Source organism: Poecilia mexicana, unplaced genomic scaffold (genome assembly GCF_051168715.1).
Source record: "Poecilia mexicana isolate PSO_F unplaced genomic scaffold, ASM5116871v1 scaffold_13, whole genome shotgun sequence".
NCBI classification, from domain to species: domain Eukaryota; kingdom Metazoa; phylum Chordata; class Actinopteri; order Cyprinodontiformes; family Poeciliidae; genus Poecilia; species Poecilia mexicana.
Window position 1 is genome coordinate 21,025,777 of NW_028263382.1, and position 14,605 is coordinate 21,040,381.

General features: G+C 42.2%; 1 protein-coding gene across 1 annotated transcript in view; it reads right to left on the reverse strand.

The window, feature by feature from the left end:
* Positions 1 to 13,666, reverse strand: part of dner (delta/notch-like EGF repeat containing) — a 44,776-nt gene extending 31,110 nt beyond the window's left edge. Inside the window, exon 1 of the mRNA XM_014994934.2 lies at positions 13,340 to 13,666. Coding sequence (XP_014850420.2) covers positions 13,340 to 13,666 — 327 coding nt within the window. The remainder of the gene's footprint in view (positions 1 to 13,339) is intronic.
* Positions 13,667 to 14,605: the final 939 nt, after the last annotated feature.

The following is a 14,605-nucleotide window of genomic DNA, read 5'->3' on the forward strand; positions in this document are numbered from 1 at the left end:
GTACTCAACCTGTTCAGAGTTTACCTGCCTCTCACTTTTAGGACACAACGAATGTGCAGGTACAGGTAATGGATGGATGCTCCGTTTTATAAGATTTCGTCAGATTGTGTGACAATTTTAGTAGATGCTTTGTAGGCTCTGATGTTCCTGGTGTTTTTTTTTTTATTCTCTCCTTATTTTCTTTCGTTAAATTTCACTTTGCCTATGACAATGAGTTTACCTCGATTCTGACTCAACTGCAGAAGGATTTTGTGTTTGCAGGAAGAAACTTGAAAGATTGCATCTCCCTGCACATCCACAGTGAGTTGCTCACTAACTGTGGACGCATTTTACTTTTGAACTGTGCATTACCAGCTGCTTCCACAGCATTTTCTCTCTTTTTTCCCTCATTTCGCTACCTATCCTGTGCTCCCAAACCAGATTCCATCTCCGCTTTGCAGCACGCATGACTTGAATGTGAATAGAAACACAACTCCTGCTTTTCAGGCAGCCTTTTTGGATGACACATTGTTTCATCATCAGCCACAGAACAAACCGTCGTTACTGGCCGTGGTTAAGAGGTGCTACATGTCACAATTTGAGCATTTCAGATCTGAATTGAAATGTGCCCAGTTTTTTTTTTTAAATGCACAACATAAAACCGCTCCTCTATCTGGCCACAGCTGCTCCAGATGGATGTCATTTCATGCTGCGATCTACAAATTTACTTCTCACCCTGACCTACATACACACAACACTCAGTATTAAAAAAGTGGCACCTACCGCTGACATGATTAAACCGGTGCTGGCTTGAAAAGCCATATTTTTCTGGAGCTGAATCAAACCGAGAGAGGCTTCAGGCGTTTGTTGTTCTGATTTTCAGGTCATTTTTTTTTATGGTTTTGTTTTAAGCAGGTTTGCAGTGTGCTTTAAAATAACTAAAATCCCTTTTCTTTCAAGTCGGGCTAAAACTGGATCCGAAGCTCATCCTGGCACCAAAAATGGGAATGAGTCACTTGGGAGTCGAATGAGGAACGTTCTGATCTTATTGTCCTGATTTAAACCTGAACGATCAGCAGTCGCTTTTCCGGACTTTTAACAGCAGCGATGTTTGTGGGGGGGGGGGAAGCATGTTACGTCCATCTCCACCTGTTGATCTTTTCGTGCTCCTTTCATCGTTGCCTGTTGCCATAGAAACCCACACCGAGTAACAGAGGAAACGACGGTGTAGAAAGTGGGCCTCGCGGTAGGAGGCCTCGCGGTAGGAGGCCTCGCGGTAGGAGGCCACCCCGGACATGTATCATCACTCTGCGCCCCCACCAGCCCCGTCACCGAGGAGGGAGGAAATGTTTCGGAGCATCTGACAGGGATCTGAAAAACACGCCTACAAGACACGTGTTCAGATGGTGACAGGAAGGAAGCTGTGAGCTGACAGCACTTATAAAGGTTTTTATTATTATTGTTATTATTATTATTATTATTATTATTATTGTTATTATTATTATTATTATTAAATGGAGCCAGATCTAGATAAGAGCGGACAGGATGTGGCTAATAGGCAGGATGAAGTTATTTGAGCTGAAGCACTAAGCAAGGCTGACATTATTTTCCAAACTGTGTTTATGTTACGAGACGGAAAAATTAGGACTAAAAGAAAAAAAAAAGAATATATATATATATATATATATATATATATATATATATATATATATATATATATATATATATATAAAAGAGCATCTAAGTGGTAATCAATGACACCAGATGAGAATCAGTGGGGGAGCAGATAAACCGATTCCAACGGTGGCAGTGGGCTTAAAGTGTGTAATTACAGGCTCAGCGCTAAGTTAAGAGTCTGAGGAAAGAGGAAGTCGGAGTTTAGTTCAAATAGAAATTTACATAATAGGTATCTCTTCGATTGCAACTATTATAAAAGCAACATATTGCCAATAAATTTAACAACATCACTGATACAAAATAAGCCAACAATTTGGGAAAATTACATATTTAAATGTGTATTTTAAGTATTAAAAACAAACTGGACGTAGCACAACGTTCACTAAAGGTAACAAATCTGAAAAACTGAGCAGAATATATCAAAAATGTTGAAGGATGTTCATCATCAGTCATCAGATTTGGCCCATCTCTTCAGATCCTGATGACTTTCACTGAATAGTCAGTGAATGTTGATTTGCAATTTCACTGTCATACACATGCCTACCCATGTGAAGCATGCAGGAAACCACTTGAAATCTGACCACTGCCACAAGTTGAATACAAGGCATCGCCTCTGATTTGGAGAAGATACAGTAACTTAATATCAACTTCGACATCAAAGAAAGGCAGGAAACAATCAGAACTTCACCCTGTTCTTGTCCTTTCATTCAATGCTGGCTCATTCTTGTACATTTTGGGTTTCGAAAAACAATCAGCGATCCATCTATAGAAACCTTCCAGCTCGAAGACCAACCCAGCCGTTAATGGGAGCTTATTTCACTGTGCAACACCCAGTTGGTTAAAGCCCTTCACGCTGTGTTTGTCTGCAGGACTTCTTTGGATTAATCTGTTATTTGCTATCAGCAACTGAGACGTGATGTTTACGATGCGCGCAAGGACGTGCATACATCACGCCACGCTGCCTTGCATCCCAGCTGGCCTCTATTAAGGAGCATATTGTCAAATAAAGCTGGCTGCTGAGTTACGAGTGTCTGGTGGGAGGACAATCGTGCATCTGTTACCGAGTCGATGTCATTAAGAAGGAACGGGAGACGACGACTTGACTCAGCCCCCACGATCTACAATTTGAATCAGAGCTCTGAACTGTGAGTGTTTTTTTTTTTTTTTTTCTGTCAAATAATACATTACCTATTGAAGAGTCATCTATGCACATGTTGAGCCGACTGTTTCAAAGTAATGTTATTGGTTTGCTGTAACGAAAAACCTAAGGCAAGAAAGAAGTGGGCTGACACCCCTCATTGTCAAATTATTTATTCTCCTTGACACTGTGCTCATCTCGGTCGGGTTCTCAGGAGGAATGATGCTATTTTCCGTCTGTTTTGCTCGAGCCGAGACAGAGCTGAGTGACATATCTGTCAAACTCTCACCATCTGCAGCTGACAGTTGCCAGAAGCTGTTAACTTATTGTTGTTGTTTTTTCTTTTTTTTTTCACAGTGATTGAATCAGACATCGGCACTGATCTCAAACCCCTGTTTTCTGTACTCAACCTTTCATGTTCGCCAAACACTTAAATTCAGACATTCGCATGACGATGACACCAATCATCATAAGGATGCTGCGAGAAGATTAGGCATCAGAAGTTATCGGCGTAGCCATCAGCCGCGGAGTTAATGACGAACCAACTTGCTTCATACATTAAACATTGTAATGAGAGCGGACAGGAATAAAGACTGTAAATAAGCTCCACTGAAGGAAACGTTGCAGGCTGGTTTCTCCTCGACTCCAGACAAATGAAAGAGTCTGTGGTGGAGAGGTTGGAGCTCCGTTTGCGCTCAGAGCTGCAGATCTGTCAGCAGCAAATTATCAGTCTGTTAAAAGCAGCAAACGAAGCATGATCGCAGTCTAACTGATTAGTGTCATTTATGAGTTTTCATGGTGAAAAAACGTTTTTGGTGAATAAGTTACATAAAACTGGGAGGTGTTTTTAGGTGATTTATTAATGTTGTTGAGTGAACAGTGAGATTTGTCCCGATTACTGGGATTTTACGTTGCATGTGTTTTCATCCTCTGCCCAGATTTTGTTTATTTCTTAAAGCAGGTATTGGTTTCATTATTGCTGCCTTTGTGCTGCTCCTGTCCAGTCTCAAGGGATTTTTTTTTTTTTGCCTTGTTGGAAAACTAGCTGCTTCTTTTGTGCCTTTTACTGGTTTTGTTCCCCGTTCCTCTTCGGTCCAGTTGTTCATATTTTACTTTGTGCCTCTTTTATCTGTGTTAAAATCTAGGCTTGGCGTATTTCTAGTGTTAGCTCAGATTATAACAAGCAATAATATCACAGAGGAGAGAATGTGGAGTTTTTATGTTGTTTTTATAAGTTTGAACTGCCTGGCTGCAAAACAAACTCCCCCTCCTTGGCGGACAACAAAGATACTGAACTGAACTGAGTTACTGTGGCGATGCACATGATGCATAGCTGTACATGATAATGTCAGCAGGCGACTATGAATCCATTCAAGCGCTGAGCAGAAGCACAGAACAAATTAACGTGTCATCCACACACTTCTGTGCTTCTGCTCAGCCATAACTTTCTCAAACAAAACTGAAGAAATTTTTGGACGAGAGCGATGAAGAGTCGACGCTCAGCTTCAGTAATCACAGATAGAAACAAGCCCGAAAAACACTGCGTGTAGTGATGGACTCAGATCTTAACATACAGACTCATATAAAGACAGTTATAAAGTCAGCCTTCTATCTCCTGAAGAACATTTCCAGGATTAAAGGACTAATGTCCGAAGAGAGACTCATTCATGTGTTTATCTGCAGCTGACCCAGAACGCTGCTCCTCCTGCTCTCACTAAAACCAGGAAGATGGAGCACATAACCCCAGTTTGAAAGTCTTTACACTCGCTTCCTGTAGCTCAGAAAATAGATTTCAGTGTACTTCTGTTAGTTTATAAATCACTAAATGCGTTGTGTCTATATCTTGTAAAACACTTTGAATTGCCTCGCTGTGCTGCGAGCTCTACAAATAAGCTTGACGATGATGATGATTAATTCTCCCGACCTAGTTTTAGTTCGTACCAGTTTATATTGACAATAAGAACAGTGAGATAAATCTGTTTCTGTCTTCCAATAATCACATTAGAAAACTATTTCCTGTAAATTTGGCTCTTCTTTGAAGTTTATTTGTATAAATAACAGTGTCATTGGGTGCAATGCCCAGGGTTTCCATGCCTCTCGCCCAATGACCGCTGGAAACAGGCACCACCCTCCCTGTAATGGTGTTACAGGGAGAGTGGTGCCTTTTTATAGGATAAGTGGTAGATCACGGATGAATCGTCTCATTGGGGATTAAATAAAAGACAAGCACGGTTTCCATCACAGCAAGTACTGCAGCACTGTGATATCACTAATTTTTACACTGAACTACATACAAACCTATGGTTCTATCGGAGAAGCTGTACTGTCGCAATCTGAAAAGGTCTTAAAGAATAGTGGAAACGAGTCAAATCCATTCAAAGATACGTTGGTCTGAGTATAAAGCCTGAAAAAAACGGATATAGGCTAAAGAGGAACGAACAGATTTCTACGAGTGTTTTCAATTTCTAAGGAATACACTAAAAGTAGAAACCAAAACGAGCAGCAGCTGCTGCCTTTTAAGCCGTCGTTTGCTGTTTCTAACCCCTCACTCCGGCCTCTCATCTGCCGTTCTGCCTCCCCTGATCAAAGGCCCAGGTGATGTGTGAAATGGAAATGGCCGGCGAGTTTGGCCAAAAACTCCCCTGTTCAAAGACAACAAAGTCCGCCTCGAAACACAGGGAGACATTAACATGACCGGCGGTGATAACAGCTCAAAGCGGGTTCACTCTGCTGACGGGTAGCTGCTAAATTAAAGCCATCGGCAGGGGTTATAAACAGAGCTGTAATATTGCCGCATTTATCAAACCATCTGCTCCACATGGAGGAGTGTGTTTTCCTTTGTGATTTGTGCAGCTTTGGCTGCTGTTTATCAGCTTTTTATGCATTGATTTTAGGAGGAAAATCTTCACCTTTTACACATTTTGTCGTTTTTTTTTTTCTCTTTACGGCCAATGCCAGCGATGCATACAAGAAATCTTCAGGAATTCGCCTTAATATGTATCGTAACCCGGCTACCTCCAAGACGCCCACTGAACACCTTTAAAATGGTATCATTTCGAAAACAAAAGCTTTGCTCCAATTTCAAACACAAATTAGGACGTAATTATTAAGAAGGAAGAAAATGACTTTCCACATTTTTAGAAAGAGGAATCTGAGCGTAACATGTTCCAGTATTCAGTCTCCTTGATATGTTTCCGCATAGATTTAACTAAAACCACACACGCCCCTGGGCTTCTGACTCACAGGCTTTGTATATCAAACAGAGCAAAGGCTTGGATGAGCTCTGAGCTCTGCTTAATTGGATGTAGCTCAGGCTGCATCTGCTGCCGAGGAGAAGATGGTCGTGGGAGAAAAAAAAAAGAAAAAAGCTGACCACCACATACACAAGCGTACGTTTTCCGACAGCCACGACGGGCTTCGGGACACGGCTTTGTTTATTCTGTGAGTGCTGTCAGCAGAGGGACTTTCTTTAATGGGATGTGTGTACTGGAGCCTCGTTACACACGTTCTCTCTTTGGGAGAGAAAGTCTTCTTCATGTCACTGCGGTCTAATTAACGCTTCTTGTTCAAAACAGCTACAGTGTGTGAGTAAAATAATCTTTGGTGAAAAGTCTCTCGCTGCATTATAACTCACACACTTGTGAAAACTGGAAAAAAAAAAAAAAAACACCAGCAACTCTGAAATATGGACTTGTTCCTAATCAAAAACTCTCCGCAACTGAATCTGATTCTTTGATAGTGATGAGGCAGATATTATTACAATACACTTTAGGAGAACTTAAAAGAAAAGAGCTAACTTTTAGTTTTAACCAATGACAGATCCTATGTGTCATGCACCAAAAAAGCAAAATCCAGCTATTCCGTGATCTTTTGAAAACTGGAATAGAAGCACCTAGAAATGTCTTGGAATAGATGGAAGATTATAAGAAAAGTAATAATTTGCTCAAATGGAGAGAAAGGTAACTATCTCAAGATCATCATCGTCTTTATGAGACTCTTATGAAGATTATGCTCAACAGTGCTTTCAGTCAGAGGCTTCTTCAGACTCTGTCACGACCCTTTGGTGTTTATTATATTCTGTTACTTTCTTCGGGTTCATAACGGCCATATCAGTTCATTCCTTTGCGTTTAGCTTCTTAGTTTATTCTGTTCCTTGCACATTTGAATCTGTCTTTTTAGATTATTGTCAGGCCTGTTCTCTATTAGTTTGTGGATCTGTAGATCTGTATCAGGTGTTAGTCTCCTCCCTCAGTTTTCCTGCCTCCTTCCTGCCGTGGCTGTGCCGCATTTCCTTTCGTTAGGTCAGCTGGATCCTTTGTCACTTTTCTTCCTTGCCTCGGTATTCAAGCTCCTGTTTTTCATTATTCATAGCTGGATTCTTCCGTTCCACTGCCTGTTTCCAGGTCCATGTTCATGCTATCTTAATCGTGGTTCAAGCTCTGCAAGTTTTCTTTTTTCGCTAAGCCTTCAGAATGTCTTTCGCTAGTGACTTTCTGCATCTGTGTCCTGCTGCAACTGCACACAGAAGATCCACTAAAATACCGGCCGCTACCAACCTACCAATCCTACCACTCTCTTTGAAGAAACATGGATAATATAGATTTAATTTCTCTTTTGGATTAATAAAATATTTCTGAACTGATCTGGTTTGGATTTGAAGTTGTAACTCACCCTTGCAGTGTCAGCAGATTTAAAAATTATTTAGATATATTTTACTACAATTCCAGTCTTACCGATAATTGCAACCAAAAACCAAAAAGATGGCTTTGATATAGAAACAAACTTTTTTTTTTTTTAATTGGGCAGGTCTTTGCAATTCAGGTCAACACTTTTAAAGGTTACATCTTCCAGCACCATTGACTCGAAGATGAGGGTGGCAGCCTCCAAAACACATCGAGGCGTCATGGAAGTGTTGCTCTTTACCTCCCCACTCACACACATCTGGTGTGGATAGGAGTGTGTCACTGCTTAGCTGCTTTATCTGTTTCTGTGGATGTTCTGAGCCCTCAACGAAACCCTCCAGTGGCAAAAACGACAGAACAGAAAACGTCAAAACAGAGCGGAGGGGAAAAAAAGAAGAAAAAAAAAGCTTTTTGTTATGCAGCGTGAAATATAGGCAGTGGATTTCTTTGTCACATCATCCCACTCATGGTTCATAAGAGTTCTGTGAAAGACAAAAAAAAAAAAAAAACAGACTCAAACATCAGCTGCACGGCAACATAAAAGTGCTGAAAAATGCACATCAGATGTTGCATTAAAAGATTAATGATTGAAGCGCCGGAGTCTCACGGTGGGATCGTGACTGCTTAAATCTGTTCTACCCAAGCAATAATGGATTCAGCGGCATGTCATTGAGTGTTAATTAACTCCGTGAACATGGCGATTAAGACGGAGACGTTATGCAGCACAAAACTGAAGCGAAACTTTCACTATCGGCTTTTATTTAGAGCAACTCAGCATTATAAAATGTGCTAAAGACTTTTAGTTATAATGTATTCAAAGTAGAGACTCCACGGTAATTGGTGAGTGTGTAAGAAACTGGTAGGCAGATTTTGTTACCTTGGGGAGAAAAGCCAAGCAAGCATTTTATGTTTGAGTCTTTTTCTTCTCTTTTATTAATTTTAAGTTTATCCAACCATATGCACACTGTATCGCTCACTGAGAGAGAGAGAGCAAATCTGTTTTTACACAAAACTGCAAAAGGTAAAAATAAAAGAAACATCCAAAAAAAAAAAATCAAAGCGAGAAGCATTATGGCTCATTAAAGATTCATCAGGACTTCAAAATCAGTCAAGCTCTGGCTAAATTTAGTTGGTCGCCTGTAGATCAAATCATAATTTAATATGGGTGACGTTATTTTGACTATCTATTTGTTTTGTCTGTTTTTTCAAAGGTTAATCAAACTCCTCCTTCAGGCGTGTTCAGCTGAATATAGTTGTTGCAAAATATTTGGGCAAACTGCAAAATTTCAACAACAAGAAAATAAAACATATGGAGGAGGTTTGTGAAGAAGAGCAGGGTTGAGAGAAATGGCCTGACTTCATAATAAAAGACCTTTAATGACCATTTTGAGCCAAGTTGATATAAAACCCTTATGGTCCGGTTTATGCATCCCATAAAGGCCATTTTCAGCTCCCAAGGACGTCTCCTGCTGCATCGCTCGCTTCTGCTGGAAGCAAGGCAGACAGATCTATAATCAGCCCAATTCTGCCCATTAACTTCACCATGCGTGCGCCTGGAGCTCAGCCCGTACCATCACCATCGTCCCAATCAACAACAAAGGGAGGAGGGAAGAAAAATGTATGTTCTTTCTAAGTCAGAAAGACAAAAAAAAAAACAATGTTGACCTAGTATAGTATGAGTTTAGACTTCGTGCACTGCCACTCTACTGGTGAATCAGTAGCTATTTAAGCTAATACAAACTGAATACACTTTTTAAATCATCTAATGAAAAAGAAATCAAACTGGTTAAAGTTCTGAAGACGATCATCATCTGCGTCGGCTTCGTAGCATCTGCCGTTGCTTTAGGGTCATTAGAGTTGAAAGACAGCAGGATCTTTGTGAAAGCCCATTAATTACCCTGCTGTGTTTTCATAGCCGGTGTAATTTTGTTTCAGCCAAAAACATAAAATAACACAGGTCAGTAAAATTAAGTAGTTCTTATATGAGGCTGATTCAGTGAAACGAGGTAATGGAAAAGAAAATTCGCCTTAAAAATCTATCAAGATCATCAGAAAGATCCTGAAGCGTCCAACTCGTCACAGAAGCTGATGTGTTCAGGAAGGATTATACTCCTGTGGCCAAACTACCATTTTCAGTGCATTCAGTCAGAACAGAAAAAAAAAAAAATGCTTCCCTAAATGTAGATTCGGTTCTTCTGCCAAGATCTGCTGCTTACATAAACCTGAGTGGCTTAAACCCAGCAAGAGCCTTTTGTTGTAGAACAAATTGCTGTTTCGTACGGCAGCAGCTTCACTGTGCAGCAGAATGAAACAACCAAATCCATCAGGGGAGCACAACAGGCCCTTCAATAATGAATAACTGAGAGGCTGAGGAGCTAATAATGCAGAGAAAGGCCAGTGGCAGTCAGTTCCAACCGGACAGCTCAGGGGATGCCGTCCAGAAAACGGTGCCGGCGGTTATTAAAAAAGCAGCGAGTTTAACAAAGGGAGTGGGTTTGTTTTCCCTCCTGGTGCTCAGCGGCGGGGTCTGCATGCGGCTGCTTTGATGATTTCTGCAGCGTGAAGCCCAGGCAGGAAGGGAAGTCACAAAGCCGGGACGGCAGCCAGAAAAGTTTAATAACGCTGCAAAGTTTCCTGAAACCTGCAGACTTTTTCATCTTCATTTTCAATATTTGTTCAGGATCACATCCTCCTGTTTGACACAAATCAGCACACAACCCCACCCCCAACGATTTCTCCTCCTCTCATGGAGCAAATGTGTTTCTGGAGAGAGCAGAACGATTCAAACTCAGGTCGGCTACTAAACCCCAACTGACTGCCGCTCCAGTTTCCATGGTGAAGAGATGGACCGAAAAGTGGAGCGAGACAAAAATCGATGAATCCCCTAAGTCCCGACTCAGTGCTTGTGCCAGACCTGAGCTTCAGTGGCGCATGAGGGGGCATTAAGCTAGAGTGGTGTTGTTATTTATGCAGCAGGAGAGAAATGTTCGCGTCCAGCTCGAGCGCTGATGGCTGCTCTCTGTTGAGGCTCTCTTTAAAGTATTCCCATGGTGCACACGGTGTCCAGTGTGACCTCAGGCCAGGACGTCACTGTCCTCAGAAGTTTTATTAAAGCAGGCTGCAGAGGTAAACAGCTCTATTCTGAGAAGCGGTAAGACACGAAGACCCTCCAGCAAACTGTTTTAGTTCTACAAGCGAACCACACACAAAGAACACACACACACATTGCTGCTGACATGTCGCCGTTCACTCGTCACCGGTAGAAATTTCATCTTGGTTTTATGTTCCAAAGAAGCGTTTGAAACACTTTATCAGTGGCGTGGAATGATTATGAAACAAACTAATTAATAATAAACATTGTTTTAATGCGCAATTTTAAAATTATTGTGGATTTTCTTCATTCCACTCCAGATCAAAATTACACATTCAGGCTCAAATATGTGCATTCGCCTGCATTAATATTTACTAGATTTCCCGAGACATGCTAAGCTTGAAGAGGACCAAACAGCAACCAGAAGGGTAACAAGGATGATTACTTATTGAAAAAAGAACAAAACTTCCCGACTGGAGGCACAAAGGGAGAGCCAAAGAGAGTGAAATGGAGACAGAGGGAAAATAACTGGCATGGAAGGAGGACTTGAGAACAAGAGGATCTGACAAGGGATGACTGAGACAGAGAAGCTTATAAATCCTGACAAGGGAGACCAGTGCATAAAAATAAATAAATAAAATGTACAGACACAAGCTTCTGGCCATTAAGGTAATGCTAATGCTGCTGCTTCAGCCTATTCCAATCTTTTTTTTTTTTTTTTTTTGATGTGTGGTTCTGTTAAAAAGCCCAGATGTGTCCATCCAGCTCACCCACAGAGGGAAGAAAATTGGTAAGCATTTTAAGGACCAGCTCAAAAAAAAAGATAAAGTATAGACCTGTCATGCTGTGGAAAGCACAAAAATACAAAATCTGCCGTCGACACTGAAGTTAGTGTAAAACGAACAGAGGGGGACGGGTGCTGACCAAAAATAATCCGCTGCTTTACAACTGACACAGCCGAGCTTGAGTAAAATTTGCATCTGCACATATGGACAGACCACATGTCTTATTTTATAAAGATTGAGCTTCAGGGATACAATTATAACAAATTTGCTAGAACAGTGGTCTGTAACCTGCAGCTCGGGAGCTGTAAGTGGCTTTTGGACCTTCTATAATGACTCGTAGTAAGTTTGGCTAAAAATTTAAAAGAACCAGACAATGATTTTAAATATAGATATATAACAACAAATGCAGGTTTTTAACTCTCTTCACAAGGAGAAAAAGTTAAAATGCTTTTAGATTTGCTTTTTCTTTTCTTTTTTTCCGCAGTTTTCATATCACAGAAAAAATAAAATCCATCTTTTTTTATTTTTACTTTCATTTTAAATCCTGAAAGTAGATATAAAATGACAGTTCAGTTCTTTTCTTTAAGTATATATTTGTCTAAATTTATAAGTCGCATTTTTTCAAAAAGTCGTGACATTTTTGACTCTAAATTTTGGATTTGCCTGTCCTGAGAGCAAAATGCCAGGTGCCAAGCCTTTCAAAACTAAGAACATCATATGAACCGTGAAGCATGGTGATGGTAGCGTCATGCTGAGGGGTTTTGTTTGTTTGTTTGTTTGTTTTTGCCAGTGGTAGAAAGAAGAACCAAGCTCTTAAATTTTAGCAGAGACCAACAGATTGATGACCGAAACTTTCCAACAGGACAGTGAGGTATTTTAATCAGTAGGAATAAACCATGTTTGAGTCTATCTGTAAAATTTTGACCAAAAAAAAAAAAAAAAGAAAGAAATCAAGCCTGTGTATGCAAACGTAAAGAAGAGAGCTCAAGCAGAGGAAGGGGGGGGAGGGTTTCATCTGCCACCTGTTGGATGATTCTGCTAAAACCCAGTCACCTTGGCTTCTCCCTCCCCTGTGCTGCAGCAGCCTCATTTATTCCCCTCCTTGCTGCTGGCGGATGCTCTCGCTCGCCCCAGCCCAGCATGACTCAGAAGCCCGGCGCTGTAGTGACGCTCAGCCAAACTCTCTAAAAGCCCCGAGTAAAGCTCACGCAGTCGGGGGAGCAATGGAGCGGGCTTTATGAGAACGTCGATGAGGCGCTAAATCAGAATAAAAGAGGTCTGCATCGGAGCTTCGCAGCGCCCTTGAACATATAGGAAAGCTAAGACAAATATGAGACCTGATTCACGGTGTCACTGTGCAACAGAGTAACAGAGCCTCATTTGAGGGTGTTTTGATGAAAAACTGAAGGCCATTAATATAATGCAGCATTTGTTTTTGCATTATATACGCTTATTGATTAACACCAATAAGACTTGGCCTGTTTGGCACTCCTGATCTTTTTCTAGCAGGGCAGCATTTAATCTAAATCACGACTGTCCAGCCGGAAATCGATAGATGCACTTCAGAGGCGGCCCTTTGGCCTCGACGTCTGCTCCTCAAAGAGTTATTACATTCATGCATGCATGATTTATCTGACGTAACTTTGTGCAACCGTAAACATAAAGCCTCTGACAGAAGGCATTGACTCTGGTTCTAGGTTCTAGTTTGCCAAACATCCTGTAATATTTTCTCTCTGAAACACACGCACGCACACACGCACACACAGTTTCCCTTTTGCATCTTTCTACTGCTGCTCTTCCTCCCTGTTTCCACAGCAACGCGGCACTCGACTCCATGTCTCAGTGACCACACATGCTCCCACGGAAAAGAAAAAAAAAGAAAAAGAAAGAAAAAAAACCACTTGCAAACAGCAGGACGTGTGTAACAATCTACTGCGTGGCACGTAGGCAGCTCAAAGCGGAGATGAAGAGCTTAGCGGCTTCATACCTCGCAGTTGTGTCCAGTGAAGCCCTGGCTGCAGGTGCATGTGTACTCCCAGCTGCTCTCCAGCCTGAGCGGAGGCGGGAGGGCAAGACAGAGCCCCCCGTTGAGGCAGGGCCGGCCTTCGCAGGGGTCCGGGCGAGGTGTGGGTTGGGTCGGGCTGGGCTCGGCCGGCGAGGGGGTGTCCGGAGCCAGCTGGAAAGGAGAGGGGACACCCTGGACACCTCTGCCCGGCAGCAGCAGGAGGAGAAGCAGGGGGAAGGTGAGCTTCCAAGCAGCCTGGACGCGACGGCAGGAGGCAACTGCCGGCACGCTGGAAACACTCATCCGCATCCCGATCCTCTTACTGTTTTCTTTGTGTGTGTGTGTGTGTGTGTGTGTGTGTGTGTGTGTGTGTGTGTTCTTGAGAGGTTCTGTTAGTGCTCAGCTGCAACTGAGAGGCGTGTGAGTGAGAGAGGGAGAGAGAGGAGAGTGAGGAAGAGGAGGAGGCTGCTGTTGATCCTCAGCTGTGTGCAGGAAGAATGACCTGCTGCTGGTGCCAGGGCTGAGGAAGGAAAAAGTAGGGATGCGGGAGGAGAAGGAAAAATAGGCTATTGGCTCTTGTCTCTGTGTGAGTCACAGTGACGATGATCACTGACGACACTCCAGCACCCTCCTACATCCCCCCCCCCCCCTTCCCCAGGATCACCTTCACGCACACTCCTCCCTCTCTTGTCTTTCACACACACTCTTTGCGCCGAGTACATCCTCCTCATTTGGAGTCTGATCATTCATGACTTCGAAAAGGCTGTGCTGAGAAAGAAAGACGGAGAAAGCCAGGAAAACAGAGACACGGCGGAGATAAACTTCAGCTGCACCACGACTTCAGCTGGTTTCCAGCTTATCGGCTTTAATTACAAGGTACTCAGTACAGAAAGACAAGACAAAAACCATTTACAACCAGCCTTTTCTTGTTTCTAGTTTCACTAGCTGCACCTATGCCTGGTTACTGCCAGAGTTGTTGAACCACAGAACCTAACAAGAGGTAGCAGGCCAAAGCCTCTAAAAGAGAAACACATCGAGCTCCGATCGTGTCCAAGACCAGAATAGAAACAATTGATTGTCTGTAAAGGGTTAAAAAAAAAAAAAAAAAAAGCCCACAACCAGCTAAAATTTACTCCAAGAAAAGTCCAGTGAATCAACTCGGAGGTCACAAAAGAACCCAACCCGACATCTCTGAAGATCTCAATTAAGGTCAGAGGTTACGTTTCAAAAATAACAAAGACACTCAAC